The 16,467-nt window shown below is 44.4% G+C and overlaps 1 protein-coding gene across 1 annotated transcript in view; it reads left to right on the top strand.

Moving 5' to 3' along the window:
• The window catches only part of LOC104314058 (microtubule-associated serine/threonine-protein kinase 4-like), a 93,889-nt gene that overhangs the window by 42,446 nt on the left and 34,976 nt on the right, over window positions 1-16,467 (top strand). Inside the window, 5 exon segments of the mRNA XM_069775561.1 lie at window positions 160-368; window positions 1,088-1,226; window positions 2,233-2,365; window positions 5,627-5,792; window positions 8,676-8,777. Coding sequence (XP_069631662.1) covers window positions 160-368; window positions 1,088-1,226; window positions 2,233-2,365; window positions 5,627-5,792; window positions 8,676-8,777 — 749 coding nt within the window.

Below are 16,467 nucleotides of genomic sequence, written 5' to 3'. Positions count from 1 at the left end.
AAGGCTAGTCAACTACATTAAATTAAAACCAAGTTTTTTATATAATATTTATACAGTATTTTATATATTTATTTATTTGTAAAAAATGTATTTTAAAATACATTTTTAATATAATTATTCAGTCCTTTTTCTTTTTCTCTCCCATTTGAACTTCTTCAGTGCGGTTTATTTTGTGAGACATAAAGAAACCAGACAAAGATTTGCCATGAAGAAAATTAATAAGCAGAATCTCATCCTCCGAAACCAGATTCAACAGGCCTTTGTCGAGCGCGATATCCTGACGTTTGCAGAAAATCCATTTGTTGTCAGCATGTATTGCTCCTTTGAAACAAGACGTCATTTATGCATGGTCATGGAATATGTAGAAGGTAAAGTGTTTGTTCTGTTTTACAGAGGAAGAAGGGGGTTCTCTTATACCAAGAAAAATAAGCTGTATGGTACTTGCATTAGAAAGACCCTCCTCTGTACTCTGGCAATACCGATTTAGCATCTAAATCCAACAACAAGGTGGATTTTTTCCCAGTCATCATCTACTGGTGAGAGCTTGTAAAACACTTGTGTTCCAGCTATAATGGGAAATAATTGCTCTTTGAATAAGTTCCTCATAGACTGTAATCGTAAGTGTCCTAGCATTCAAAGTTCATGTGGAAATGCTGTTTGCTTTTCTGGAATTCAAATTTTTATTAGCATGTGTTGGGGTATTTGTAATAGTTATTTTTGCAAAGAAAGAGGGAAGAGGAAACAATTCGAAAAGGTGCTAATCCTGAAGGAAGACCGTGGACAGAGACAGTGCAAGATGAGATACCCAGGCTATGGTTGTGTGCATGTGTTTGCATTTTTTTAATTTTTTTAAAGTAGCAGCACAGGCTTTATTGGTTTCCAGCTGAACCCTTGTACTGCTCGCTCCCAGCTTCACACTGTTTTTCTAGTACAGTAGTTGGTGTGATTACGTGTTCAATTGGATCATCTGACTGGAAAATAAACATTTATGACTACAATTTGTGTCTACTTCCGCAACTTGTATGGATTATACTGATACATCTCAGAATTTAAAGTGTCATCTGGAACATTTGTCCTGTTTTCACAGGTGGAGACTGTGCTACTTTGATGAAGAATATGGGTCCCTTACCTGTAGACATGGCAAGGATGTACTTTGCAGAAACTGTTCTGGCCTTGGAATACCTTCATAATTATGGAATTGTACACAGAGATTTGAAACCAGACAAGTATGTATATAGAATATAAACAAAAGAGGACTTTGAAATTGTTAGATAAAATATGAAAGGTGTAAATTTGCTATGCATGAAATGTTTTTGTTATCGTGAATGTTATGTAGATACACAATTTCTGCACAATATGTGAATTTTCATTACCTGCAGTTACAGAGAATGTGTTTTTTTCCAAGAGTACTCTTTAAAATCCTTTTTAGCTACTTTGATAGCCTCTCCCATCTTAAGAAAAATGTACTTACTCTTCTGGCTGAAATGGAGGGAAATGCATTTTGGTCATTAAGGAAAAGATCTTTCAAAGTATGCTTAAAATGCTGTTTAATACAAAGTCTTATCAACTTGCATATACAAAGATAAGACTGACCAGATGGGAAATCTTTCTTGTTTCATTGTTTTGCAATATTTAGAAATACAGTATATCTCCTATACATGTGAATAACATTACAGCAAGTAGCTGCAGTGAAAAGTATGGCTGTTGTATCTCCATTAATCTTTTCCCTGTTTCATATTAAAAAAAAAAAAAAAGAATTGGAGTCACATCTTTTGAGTGACAATACCTTCATAGCATGATAACCTCAGGCCAGTGTAGTATTAGTTACCAGCTAACTTAATACCTGAGGTTTTTTTTCAAATGAATGACCCAGCCTGTTACAGACAGAAAATGCCCAGCTCACTTGAAAAGCTAAATTTATTCTATTCTAGATCTTTCAGAATGATGACTCTTTCTTTTTGTTTGAAGCATCTAACATTCAACTCTCAGTACGTGTATGGTTCTATAAGATGATGTGCAATTGCATATAAAAAGTTTGTTTACATCTGGTAATAATAGTAACAAATGTAAGACTGTCAGATTTTTAACCTGTTTATTTTGTACCTGGTTAAATTACTTTTTAAGCTGTCTTCATATTTTTGCCATCCTGAGAAAACATTTTCCTCCAAGAATAATAAGAAGCACATAATGTTGAATTCTATCACAGTAACTTCAGATCATTCTAATTTTCAGTTTATTGGTAACATCCATGGGCCATATAAAGCTTACAGACTTTGGCCTGTCAAAGGTGGGGCTAATGAGTTTGACTATCAATTTGTATGAGGGTCACATTGAGAAGGATGCCAGAGAATTCCTTGACAAACAAGTAAGACACAGCTTTTTTTCATTTCTATGTCAAGTGTTCAAATGAAATGATGTTTTGCCAGCAGAATGTACTGTAATACTGTTGTCGTGGTTTAAGCCTACCCAGTAACAAAGCACCACACAGCCCCTTGCTCACTCCCCCTGCCCCTGGCCACGGTGGGATGAGGAGAAAATATAAAGAAAAGCTCGTGGGTCGAGATAAGGACTGGGAGGGATCACTCACCACTTATGGTCACGGGCAAAAGACAGGCTCAACTTGGGGAAGAAACAAAATCAATTTGATTTACTACCAATCAAAACAAAACAAGGATACTGAGAAGTAAAACCAAACCTTAGAACATCTTCCCCCCACCCCTCCCTCCTTCCTGGCTCAACTTCACTCCTGAATTCTCTACCTCCTCCCCCCTGCGGCGCAGGGGAACAGGGGATGGGGGTTGGGGTCAGCTTGCCACACATTGTCTCTGCCGCTCCTTCCTCCTCAGGGGGAGGACTCCTCACTCTTCCCCTGCTCCACCGTGGGGTCCCTCCCACAGGAGACAGTCCTTCACGAACTTCTCCAACATGAGTCCTTTCCACGGGCTGCAGTTCCTCACAAACTTCCCTGGCGTGGGTCCTTTCTGCGAGCTGATCTTCAGTCACAAACTGCTCCAGCACGGGCTTTCCCATGGAGACACAGCCATCTTTGGGGGCGTCTGCTCCACCGTTCACCTCCATGGGCTGCAGGGGGACAGCCTGCCATCTCACCACGGGCTGCAGGGGCATCCCCTCCTCTGGCACACCTCCTCCCCCTCCTTCCTCACTGACCTTGGTATCTGCATAGGTGTTCCTCTCACATTCCAATCCACTACTCAGTACCCGTTCCCCCTCTTAAATGTTATCCCAGAGGCGCTACCAGTCACTGATTGGGTCAGCCTGGGCCAGAGGCAGGTCTGACTTGGAGCCAGGGGAGCTTCTAGCAGCTTCTCACAGGAGCCACTCCTGCAGCCCCTCCCCCGCTACCAAAAAAAACCGTGCCACACAAACCCAAAACAACTGTATTAACTGTTGTTATTTCTGCATTGGTGTTCCAATTGTGTATGTCAGTTACTTTTACTGATGCCCTGCAGATTATTCTAGGCTTTTTTCTTTCTACATTAGGATCTATTAGTAAGATGAACAACCTAATTGTGTGCAAGTGGATCTCTGACAGACATAAGTGGAAAACTGTTTTTATAAGGAATTCGGAAGTCTCAGCAGAGTACTTGTGGAGCTCATGATGCATTGTAAAACCAAGGGTGCCAAAATCCTTGCTATAGCCTATTTCCCTTTAAGTATGCCTCATTACCATAGCTCACAATCTGTTCACTGTAAAAGTTACTTAAGATAAAACTGTCACAACTTTCATGTAAATATAAGGATATGTTTAAGTTTGTCATGGTTTAAGCCCAACCAGCAACAAAGCACCACGAAGCCGCTCGCTCACTCCTCCCCCTGCAGTAGGATGGGGAGGATAAAATATAAAGAAAAGCTCAAGAGTCGAAACAAAGACAGGGAGGGATCACTCACCAGTTATGGTCACGGACAAAAAACCAGACTCAACTTGGGGAAAAAAATCAATTTCATTTGTTACCATTCAAATCAAAACAGGACAATGAGAAGTAAAACCAAATCTTAAAACACCTTCCCCCCACCCCTCTTTCCTTCCCGGGGTCAACTCCACTGCTGATTTTCTCTACCTCCTCCCCCCGAGCGGCGCAGGGGGATGGGGAATGGGGGTTGTAGTCAGTTCATCACACATTGTCTCTGCCGCTCCATCCTCTTCAGGGGCAGGACCCCTCATGCTCTTCCCCTGCTCCAGCATGGGATCCCTCCCATGGGAGACAGTTCTTCACAAACTTCTCCAATGTGAGTTCTGTCCTGGTTTCAGCTGGGATAGAGTTAACTGTCTTCCTAGTAGCTGGTACAGTGCTATGTTTTGAGTTCAGTATGCGAAGAATGTTGATAACACTGATGTTTTCAGTTGTTGCTCAGTAGTGTTTAGTCTAAAGTCAAGGATTTTTCAGCTTCTCATGCCCAGGCAGCGAGAAAGCTGGAGGGGCACAAGAAGTTGGCACAGGACACAGCCAGGGCACCTGACCCAAAGTGGCCAACAGGGTATTCCATACCATGTGACGTCCCATCTAGTATAGGAACTGGGAAGTGGGGGCAGGGAATCGCCGCTCGGGGACTAGCTGGGTGTCGGTCGGCGGGTGGTGAGCAATTGCCCTGCCCATCATTTGTACATTCCAATCCTTTTATTACTACTGTTGTCATTTTATTAGTGTTATCATTATCATTATTAGTTTCTTCTTTTCTGTTCTATTAAACCGTTCTTATCTCAACCCACAAATTTTACTTTTTTTTTCCCGATTTTCTCCCCCATCCCACTGGATGGCGGGGAGTGAGTGAGGGGCTGCGTGGTGCTTAGTTGCTGACTGGGGTTAAACCACGACAGTCCTTCCCATGGGCTGCAGATCTTCATGAACTGCTCCAGCGTGGGTCCCTTCCATGGGCTGCAGTCCTTCAGGCACAGACTGCTCCAGCACAGGCTTTCCCATGGAGTCACGGCCTTCTTTGGGGGCATTTACCTGCTCCGGCGTGGAGTTCTCCACAGGCTGCAGGTGGGCATCTGCTCCACTGTTCACCTCCATGGGCTGCAGGGGCACAGCCTGCCATCTCACCACAGGCTGCAGGGGCATCACCTCCTCTGGTGTGCCTCCTCCCCCTCCTTCTTCACTGACCTTGGTATCTAGACAGGTGTTTCTTTCACATTCCATTCCCCTCTCCACTGCAGGTTTCCCCTTCTTAAATATGTTATCGCAGAGGCGCTACCACCGTCACTGATTGGGTTAGCCTTGGCCAGAGGCGGGTCTGACTTGGAGCTGGGGAAGCTTCTAGCAGCTTCTCACAGGAGCCACCCCTGTAGCCCCTCCCCTGCTACCAAAACCCTGCCACACAAACCCAATACAAAGTTAAATAAAATATTTGTTGTGATGGACTCCCATGTATGAAAAGCAAACTGTCCTTTGCATGAGAGACATGCAAATCTGATTATGATGCCCATAAATGTTAGGTAGGTAATTTTAAAAACATTAGATGTTATGTAAACTCAGCAGACTAAAACCTACAGAATCCCATTTTTCCATGTTTCCACATTATTTTACATTTCAAGAATTATAAATGATGTGATATAACTAGTACCACTAGACTTATTTTACCATCATGCTTATTTTCTTTCTTTTAGGTCTGTGGTACACCTGAATACATAGCTCCTGAAGTGATACTGAGACAGGGTTATGGAAAACCAGTGGACTGGTGGGCTATGGGAATTATACTTTATGAATTTCTTGTTGGGTGTGTGCCATTCTTTGGAGATACACCAGAAGAGCTGTTTGGACAAGTAATCAGCGGTGAGGATCATCACAAAAAAACAGATTTCTTAGCTTGCTGTGAAATGTTTCAATTTATGTTAATAGTAAAGATATTTACGACTTTACTGATGCACTAGGTTTTCAAGCTAGCTTTGCTCAAAAAAAACCCCAAAACCACTGTCATTGTAATATTGTAATATACAATTTTCTGTCAAAGCAATAAGAATAAATTTGGATTAAAAGCTGAACTTACCATATATTGTTGCTGAGTACAGAAATGCAGTAAAGTACAATGGTTAAGCTACACTATTTGAAAAAGAAAAGCAGTATTAGTAGAGAAGTCATGCCACTGGCACAGTGTTTTCAGTCTTTAGTAGAGAAATTACACCAGAGAAGAAACGGTTAACATAAATTTGCATAAATGGGAAAATGCCTCATGGCACAATTAAGAAATTAACAAAGATGTAATAAAACCCTAAAACAAATGACTCCAGAATAATAAATAATGAGAAAGAGAAGGAAGCGAATTCAATTCACAGATTGTTAATGATTTCATTGGTGACTGTTGTAGTGTAATGTTATTCCTGTAACAGCTGTTCTTCTTTCATTTAAAATTCAATAATGTTTTAGATCTTAACCTGCAAGCTGACCCTAAGTATTGTTATATGGCTTGTGGCAAAACTGAATGATAATTAAACTGAATCGTTTATTATCCTACCTGCTGTTTCCATAAATTTCCCAGATGCATAGATGTAGAAGGCCTCTAGTTATGCCAAAAGTTTAACAGAATGGCACCTCTGTTACTGAATATTTCCCAGTCTGGTTTATGGTCTGCTTAAAACTTCCATTAGCTAAGACCAAACAAACCCAACCAACCAAACAAAAAAACCCAATAGAAACAAAGCTAACCGCACCTCCGATTCCTTGTTCTGAGAATGCAACAAATCCCCTTTTGTACATAAGGAGACACTTACTTTGTCATCATCTCGCTTTCCTCCATCTCTGAAGTTGAAAGCCAGGCATGTTTGTAAATAGTAATGAAATAGATTTGTGAATTGCCTCTAGTATATGACCTCTTTATACAACATCCTAGCTGTTTATGGATTAATAACTATGCTGTTTTCTGATGTGATACACCAAATGGCAAGGAGAATCAACTGTTTAATTAACACAAGCAGCAAATGCTGGCTTTGTTCTGGATGCCTCATGGCTGTGATGCATATTCATACTTTATTTTCCAAATCAGGTTTAAACTGCAGTGGAAGCTGTAGGCAGGCAAATATGGAAATAACTCATGTTTTTATTGCATTTCCAGACACATGCACATGTGTTTTTATCTTTATGCTCTCTGACTGGGAGGAGGGGAGGGAATAGTCTAAAATTAATGACAAAATTTGCACTTTAGACTTTATTTCACATTGCATTAATTTTACATTTTGTAAACCAAAATGTCATGTGTTACAGTCTAGCTGATAATTATGTAAATAACTTTATCTGTTTGAATGTGTCCATTTATTTTCCAGAAATTGTTTCTAGAAGTGTGTGTTTGTAAACCTGATCCATTCCCATTCATTCTCCAAGACTGTTGGTCAGCTTAGTTTCTTGTTTTAATGTTGACTTTTCAGGCTTTTTTCTTTTTTTTTTTTAAATATCCTTACTTATTGAAATGAATCTTACTGTCAATATCTGCAGGAGAACTTTTATTGGATAAGATTCCTGTGCTAACATATATAGTCCCCCTGTATTCAACTGTAAAAGCCATATTACAGAATCCAAACTATATAGTGTAGACTTTTATTCCAGTTTCTGTGGGTGAAATCTACATTCTACTTGAAAATCTACTTTAAAATCTTGCCCCCTCATTTTAGCTCCTTTCTTCTTCATTGTAGGTTGTCTTTCCTTCCCCTAAGTTGTACCAGTAAACCGTGGGAGGCCTCAGTGTAAACTTAGATGCCTAAAATGATCATGGTTAAAAATAAACCTCTGGAAACAGGTTACATTTCATGCCTGTTTATTTCTGTACCTTAACAGTCTTCTGTATTTCCTGATCTTCTAGCATTCTGTTTCTATGATGCCAAAATCCTTGTACCTCCCAAGAAACTTCTGCAGAGTTTTGTCTCAACCTGCAATATATTACATTTGTAGAGGCAGCTTCTGCTAAAAATCAGACAAAACATGCTGTGTAAGCTTTTATAAAGTTGATGTTGGTATTAAACAATGGGAAATTGTGCCAGTTTCAATTTAAATGAAGATTTGGCAGAATTTTTATTCAGCCTTACCTGGATGCTGCAGGGCTTAATATCTTGACTGCAAGATTTAGGTGCAACTTGCTATGAAGTGCAAAAGCCTTAGTAGTATAAGAGTCAGTAGCATGAGGTTTTTTTCCCTCTGAAGTATGAGACTTGGAAAAAAGCTATATTGGCATGTATCTCTCCAAAACAGAGTCCAATACTTCAGCCCTTAGTCATGGGAGTAATGACTTCAATGAATCTACTAGCATTAGAGAAGGATTACAGATGTGAGCAGTGACTGCTTGGTCAGTCAGGTCAGCTATGTCCATCTTATCAGCAGTTTCTGTGGAACAGAACTAAAATTTAAACCATGATGATTGGAGGGGGGAGGGGGGAGGGACAGCATACGAGTATGCTAGTGTTTTGCAATAGTTTTCCATGAGCCAAGCACTGTTGTTAAATACTGTTTTGGGTTAAAGGATACTTCTGAGGAAAATAGGACCATAAAAATATGTTTATGGAATCTGTATAGAGAGTATTAAAATAAGAAGTAATTGGTATGCAACAGAGAGCAACTTGAAAAAGTTTCCTTAACTCTGACTTTATTGGTGGCTCACTATGAGAGCTTTCACACAGTTTCTGCTGAATGTTGGGATCAGACTTAAATAATAACAACTTTCTGTTTTGCTAGATGAAATCGACTGGCCTGAAAAGGATGAAGCACCACCTCCAGATGCCCAGGATCTGATTACCCTGCTGCTCAGGCAGAATCCTTTGGAAAGACTGGGAACAGGTTAGGAGGCACTATTTTAAATTTTTAGTGTGCTAGAAATAGCTTCTACATTTGGCATTGGGAGCTTTTGTTCACCTATTTGTTTAGCCCGGAAAACATCTGTCAGGGCAAGTAGCATGACAACGTGTCATTATAGCAGAGGGTATTTTATAGATTCAAACCAGTAATATGAGCTTAACAAGATGATGACTGTCCTTTTGTGGAGTTTACATGTGGTCATTCGCATTTATTCTTCTCTTACTTTGACAAATAAAACAGAAACCTCTCAAAGAACCCAGTGTCGTGGTTTAACCCCAGCCAGCAACTAAGTACCACGCAGCCGCTCACTCACTCCCCCCCACCCAGTGGGATGGGGGAGAAAATCAGGAAAAGAAGTAAAACTCGTGGGTTGAGATAAGAACAGTTTAATAGAACAGAAAAGAAGAAACTAATAATGATAATGATAACACTAATAAAATGACAACAGCAATAATAAAAGGATTGGAATGTACAAATGATACGCAGTGCAATTGCTCACCACCCGCCAATCGACACCCAGTTAATCCCCAAGCGGCAATACCCCCCACCCCCACTCCCCCCAGTTTATACACTGGATGTGGCGTAACATGGTATGGAATACCCTTTGGCCACTTTGGGTCAGCTGCCCTGGCTGTGTCCTGTGCCAATTTCTTGTGCCCCTCCAGCCTCCTTGCTGGCTGGGCATGAGAAGCTGAAAAATCCTTTACTTTAGTCTAAACACTACTTAGCAACAACTGAAAACATCAGTGTTATCAACATTCTTTGCATGCTGAACTCAAAACATAGCACCGTACCAGCTACTAGGAAGACAGTTAACTCTATCCCAGCTGAAACCGGGTCACCCAGTGAGCCATTGGATGGGGTTCCTTCATGAATAGAGCATTAAATAACTAAACACAGAAACAGAGAAGAAGAATCAACACAACTGATGCTTCTTTTTCCAGAAGTATCTTAACCTGGCAAATTAGTTCCTCCAGGCTTTAGGGCGGTTGATGAGTACTCAAACTAGTTATTCAGAAATATACTGTCTGAGGTTGTCTTGTGAAAGGTCTTGTCATTCTCATTCAGCACTACTGCCTTGCATGAAAAAGAATAAAACCAAAAGTGTGAATGTTAAGGAAGTAAATGGATATTGGTGAGAATACAAGCTGCCAGCTTATTCCACTGTAGTTATTCAGTGCTTTGCTCGTTTCATTTCAAGTGAAGAACCTGGCATGTGGTATTAGGAGCAGTGAGCCTGCATAGGCTAATGAAAAGACTGTGAATTTATGTAATAGAGTTTATTTGTTAGTTGATGGAGCAGGATTTATTTGGGAATTTGGGTGAGAGGCAGTAATGAAGAATATTGCACGTGATTTTTAAAGTGTTAATGTATGGGAGCCCTAGTCACTGACTACTATCCCACTGAGCAAAGCACTGTGTAAACACAGCAAAAAAGGCCTCCTACATAAAAGAGCCTGAATATAAAGCCATATTTTTATTTATAGTGAATACTGTATGCCATTAATATAAATATATTGGGGACGCCAAGGAAACCAAGTGGCAGGTTGAGTCAGCATGACAGTATTTGGAAAATTGCTGGCAAAACTGAGTCCAGCAGTCAGATTGTGCTGAATATTTTTAGAGCTAATATAAAAAGGAGCTTTAGGAATCAGTTCATAACTGGCCTTACCACAGCCACTCAGGGGAAACATGAGTATAACCCAGACCCCAAGTACTGTTGACGTGGTCCCAAACGACAGGTCTTCCTTTGGGACATGGTGACATGACAGATGAGTGAACTGCATGTCCCTTGCTCCCTGAGCATCTGGGATCTCTGTAGACTTAGACTTCACTGTAGCTGATGGTCTGGAGTAAGTGGCATCCAGCAAAGTTTATTGCTTTCTCTTGCCCCATGTTGACTGCAGGAGATTTAAACGCGGCATAACCGTCAGCATCACTCAGTCAGCGACAAGCCCAGCAGCGACAACAGTAAGTTCAGTGGCTGAGTGCTAGACTGAGGCAGACAAGGAGGTTCCCAGAGCCCGGGAACCACAAGAAAGAGCTGAGAGACCCGTCCAGAGCCGGCAGCTCTTGCGAGCGAGGCTGATGCAGCGTGGGCATTGCCAGGAGCAACCACAGGAGATTTAAATAGCTCTGGGGAGCGCCAGCGACCAGGAGCACCCCCAACCAGGGTGGGTAAACAGGGCGTGGCACATCAGAAAGGGTGTGGCATGGCAGCTTGCAGGGCAGTTTGTGCAGGGAGGGTGTGCAGGGAGGGCTCAGTCCCCCTCCCAGCTCAAAAAGGCTACTCAAGCGGTAGGCATCGTCCTCTCAGAAGGAAACCCAGCTATGGTAGCCACTCAGATGAAAGCCATTGCCAGGAAAAATGTGGCGACCCAGACGGAGCTCCCAAGTAAACATGCAGCTGTCCAGGTCTCTGGCTGCAGGGAGTGCCTGAGCCTATCACTGATGATGGAGGGCAGAGGGGGCACCTCTTGTGTGAGGTGTGACCAGGTGAATGATCTGCTCAGCCTGGTGGCAGAGCTGAAGGAGGAAGTGGAAAGGTTAAGGAGTATCAGGGAGTGTGAGAGGGAGATAGATTGGTGGACCCACACCCTACCATCCCTGAGGCAAAGGCAGCAGATGGAGGCTCCACAAGAAGCAGAGGATCCCCTGCCCTCTTGCCACCAGGCAGGAGGGGACCTAAGAGATGGAGGGAAATGGATACAGGTCCCTGCTCGGGGAGGCAGGAAAATCCCCTCCCGGTCTCCCTCACCTTCCCAGTTGCCCCTATGCAACAGGTATGGGGCTCTGGAACTTGAGGACCAGGTCAATGAAGATCAGCGTGTAGATGAAGGCCTATCCAGGGGGCTGCCTAGATTGAGTCAGTCAGCCCCACGCATTCTGACAGACTCTGAAAAAAGAAAAAGGAGGGTAATTGTCATAGGCGACTCCCTTCTGAGGGGGACAGAAGGCCCAATATGCAGACCTGACCCATCCCACAGGGAAGTCTGCTGCCTCCCTGGGGCCCGGGTAAAAGACATTACTAGGAAACTCCCTTGTCTGGTTTGGCCCTCTGATTATTACCCACTATTGGTTGTGCAGGTTGGCAGTGATGAGATTGCAGAGAGAAATCCAAAGGCAATCAAAAGGGACTTCAGGGCACTGGGACGATTAGTAGAAGGATCGGGAGCACAGGTAGTGTTTTCCTCAATCCCTTCAGTGGCAGGGAAATATACTGAAAGGAACAGGAAAACACACCTGGTTAATATGTTGATCAGAGTCTGGTACCATCAATGGAATTCTGGGTTTTCTGATCATGGGGAGGTTTACATGGCAACAGGCTTGCTGGTGACAGATGGTGTCCAGCTATCTCAAAGGGGGAAAAGGATTCTCAATCATGAGCTGGCGGGGCTCATAGAGAGGGCTTTAAACTAGGTTTGAAGGGGGAAGGGGATAAAACTAGGCTCACCAGAGGTAAGCCTAGGGGCGGCATGCCAATGTTGGGGGTGGAATTGCTAGCCCAGCTCAAGTGCATCTACGCCAGTGCATGCAGCATGGGCAATAAACAGGAGGAGCTGGAAGCCATTGTGCAGCAGGATAGCTATGACTTAGTCGCTGTGGTAGGTTGACCCTGGCGCCCAGCCAGGTGCCAACCAAAGCCACTCTATCACTCCCCCTCCTCAGCTGGACAGGGGAGAGAAAATATAACAAAAGGCTCGTGGGTCAAGATAAGGACAGTTTAATAAAGTGAAAGCAAAGGTTGCGCGCGCAAGCAAAGGAAAACAAATTATTTTATTCTCTACTTCCCATCAGCAGGCAATGTCTGGCCACTTCCTGGGAAGCAAGGCTTCAGTACGTGTAGTGGTTGCTCCGGAAGACAAAAATGCCCCCCTTCCATCTCCCTTTACTTAGCTTCTATATCTGAGCTGATGTCATATGGTATGGAATATCTGTTTGGTTAGTTTAGGTCAGCTGTCCTGGTTATGTCCCCTCCCAAGATCTTGCCCAGCCCCAGCCTGCCGTTGAGGGGGGCGAAAATGTTGGAGAGACAGCCTTGATGCTGTGCCAGCACTGCTCAGCAGTAGCCAAAACACTGGCGTGTTATCGACACCTTTCTAGCTACTGATGCAGAGCACAGCACTATGAGGGCTGCTATGGGGAGAATTAGCTCCATCTCAGCCACACCCAATACAGTTGCCATCACAGAAACATGGTGGGACAACTCCCATGACTGGAGTGCTGCAATGGATGTCTATAAGCTCTTCAGAAGGGATAGGCAAGGAAGGAGAGGTGGTAGGGTGACTCTCTTTGTTAGGGAGTGTTTTGATTGTACAGAGCTCCACGATTGTGATGATTAGGTTGAGTGCTTATGGGTAAGGATGAGGGAGAAGGCCAACAAGGCAGATATCATGCTGGGAGTCTGTTACAGACCACCCAACCAGGTTGAAGAGACAGATGAATCATTCTACAAGCGGCTGGGAGAAGTCTCACAATCGTGTGCCCTTGTTCTCATGGGGGACTTCAACTTCCCTGACGTCTGCTGGAAATACAACACAGTAGTGAGTAAACAGTCTAGGAGGTTCCTGGAGTGTGTGGAAGATAACTTCCTGACACAGCTGGTAGGTGAGCCAACCAGGGGAGGAGCCTTGCTAGATCTACTGTTTACAAACAGGGAAGGACTGGTGGGAGATGTGGTGGTCGGAGGCCATCTTGAGCTTAGTGACCATGAAATGATGGAATTCTCGATTCTTGGTGAGGTAAGGAAGGGGGTCAGCAAAACCACCACTATGGACTTCCAGAGGGCAAACTTTGGCCTGTTCCGGACACTGGTTGAGAGAGTCCCTTGGGAGACAGTCCTGAAGGGCAAAGGGGTCCAGGAAGTCTGGACATTCTTCAAGAAGGAAGTCTTAAAGTCTCAGGAGCAGGCTATTCCCATGCACCGCAAGACGAACCATCGGGGAAGACGACCAGCTTGGCTGAACAGGGAGCTTTTTCTGGGACTCAGGAAAAAAGGACAGTTTACCATCTTTGGAAGAAAGGGCAGGCAACTCAGGAAGAGTACAGGGATCTTGTTAGGTCATGCAGAGAGAAAATTAAAAAGGCAAAAGCTCAGCTAAAACTCAATCTGGCCACTGTTGTAAGGGACAGCAAAAAATGTTTTTACAAATATGTTAACAATAAAAAAAGAGCCAAGGAGAATATCCATCCTTTATTGGATGCAGAGGGGAACAGTGCCACCAAAGATGAGGAAAAGGCTGAGGTACTTAATGCCTTCTTTGCCTCAGTCTTTAATAGTGACACCAGTTATCCTCAGGGTACTCAGCCCCCTGAGCTGGAGGACAGGGACGGAGAGCAGAATATACCCCCCATAATCCAGGAGGAAGCAGTTAATGACCTGCTACGCCACCCGGACACTCACAAGTCTATGGGACCAGATAGGATCCATCCGAGAGTATTGAGGGAGCTGGTGGAGGAGCTTGCCAAGCCACTCTCCATCATTTATCAGCAGTCCTGGTCAACAGGGGAGGTCCCAGAGGAACGGAGGCTTGCCAATGTGACGCCCATTTACAAGAAGGGTAGGAAGGATGATCCAGGGAACTACAGGCTGTGACGGTCTGACAAATTATAGTCAATGTCTCAAACATTCGTTGAAGAACTTTGGTGAAGAAAATGGCCTCTGTGAAAACGCTGGAGTTTTGTGAACAGGACAATGTGGCCGAAGGAGAGGGCCCCCCGGAGGGTGGGATCGCGCTTCTCCAAAGCCGCAATTCCTTATCTTAAGTGACCAGGAGGAGCACAGCATATGCGCCTGGAGGAGGAGGCCCCACGGAGGATGGGACTGTGCTTCTATCTTAAGCGGTCATGCCAGCAGGAAAAGAGAGGCAACTTTGCAATGAACCACCCCCCCCAAAGCTCTCCAACCGATTCCAGAGAACCCCGGGAATGGGACTGCACATGTCGAGACCATCGACTAACACACTATAAAAGAAGGGAGAACGAGTCCTCGGCGCACGCCCTCCGGACCTGGATCTCTACGCTGGTTGGACCAACACTGGACCCAGGACTGGTGAAACCCTTCTCTTCTCTTCTCTTCTCTTCTCTTCTCTTCTCTTCTCTTCTCTTCTCTTCTCTTCTCTCTTTCTTTCTCTCATTCTCTCTCTCCCTCTTTTCCTTCTCTCTTTTCCACAGTCCCTACACCTCATCCTTTGAAACATAAACCGTTGACCAAGTCTGAGACTAGGAGTGGATCTAGCCGCCCCTGAGCTCCTCTTTGAGAAGGAGTCCAGAAAGCAAGGGGGTCTGCTCTGAACCTCGTGACTCAACAGGAGGGCTCTCCTTCTGATACGTTTCATGTTTCTTCTTCCATTTCTTTTTCTACACCTCCCCTCTCTTCTCAAACAGCGGCTTAATGACATGTTGCAAGGTTCATATTGATAAGTTCATGTGTACTTGGGCAAAGTTAGCTAGGTTGAATAAATGTTGGTTGTTGTTTGAACTCCCCTGGTGTCGTTTCACCTTAATTCTGACAAAGGAAAACCACGAACCTGGGTCGCTCCAACTTTGGGACACGACACAGGCCTGTCAGCCTAACCTCAGTACCAGGGAAGATTATGGAGTGGTTCATCTTGAGTGCACTCACACGGCATGTGCAGGACAAGCAGGGGATCAGGCCCAGCCAGCATGGGTTCATGAAAAGCAGGTCCTGCTTGACCAACCTGATCTCCTTCTATGATCAGGTAACCCGCCTAGTGGATGAGGGAAAGGCTGTGGATGTTGTCTACCTGGACTTCAGCAAGGCCTTTGACACTGTCTCTCATGGCATACTCCTTGAGAAGCTGGCGGCTCGTGGCTTAGACAGGTGTATTCCTCACTGGGTAAAAAAACTGGCTGGATGGCCAAGCCCAAAGGGTTGTGGTGAATGGAGTTAAATCCAGTTGGCGGCCGGTCACAAGTGGTGTTCCCCAGGGCTCAGTATTGGGGCCAGTTCTGTTTAATATCTTTACCAATGATCTGGACGAGGGGATTGAGTGCACCCTCAGTCAGTTTGCAGATGACACCAAGTTGGGAGGGACGATTGATCTGCTCGAGCATAGGAAGGCTCTACAGAGGAATCTGGACAGGCTGGATTGATGGGTCGAGGCCAATTGTATGAGGTTCAACAAGGCCAAGTGCCAGGTCCTGCACTTTGGTCACAACAATCCCATGCAGCACTACAGGCTTGGGGAAGAATGGCTGGAAAACTGCCTGGCATAAAAGGACCTGGGGGTGCTGGTCGACAGCCAGCTGAATATGAGCCGGCAGTGTGCCCAGGTGGCCAAGAAGGCCAACGGCATCCTGGCCTGCATCAGAAATAGTGTGGCCAGCAGGAGCAGGGAAGTGATTGTTCTCCTGTATTCGGCACTGGTGAGGCAGCACCTTGAGTACTGTGTTCAGTTTTGAGCCCCTCACTACAGGAAATGTGTTGGAGCGCGTCCAGAGAAGGGCAATCAAGTTGGTGAGGGGCCTGGAGCACAAGTCTTATGAGGAGCGGCTGAGGGAACTGGGGTTGTTTAGTCTGGAGAAGAGGAGGCTGAGGGGAGACCTTATTGCTCTCTACAACTACCTGAAAGGAGGTTGTAGTGAGATGGGTACTGGTCTCTTCTATTAAGTAACTAGTGATAGGACGAGAGGAAATGGCCTCAAGTTG

The sequence above is a fragment of the Haliaeetus albicilla genome, chromosome W, assembly GCF_947461875.1.
Source record: "Haliaeetus albicilla chromosome W, bHalAlb1.1, whole genome shotgun sequence".
Classification (NCBI taxonomy): Eukaryota; Metazoa; Chordata; class Aves; order Accipitriformes; family Accipitridae; genus Haliaeetus; species Haliaeetus albicilla.
The sequence above is the reverse complement of the archived record's forward strand: the minus strand, read 5'-3'. Positions and strand labels throughout refer to the sequence as shown.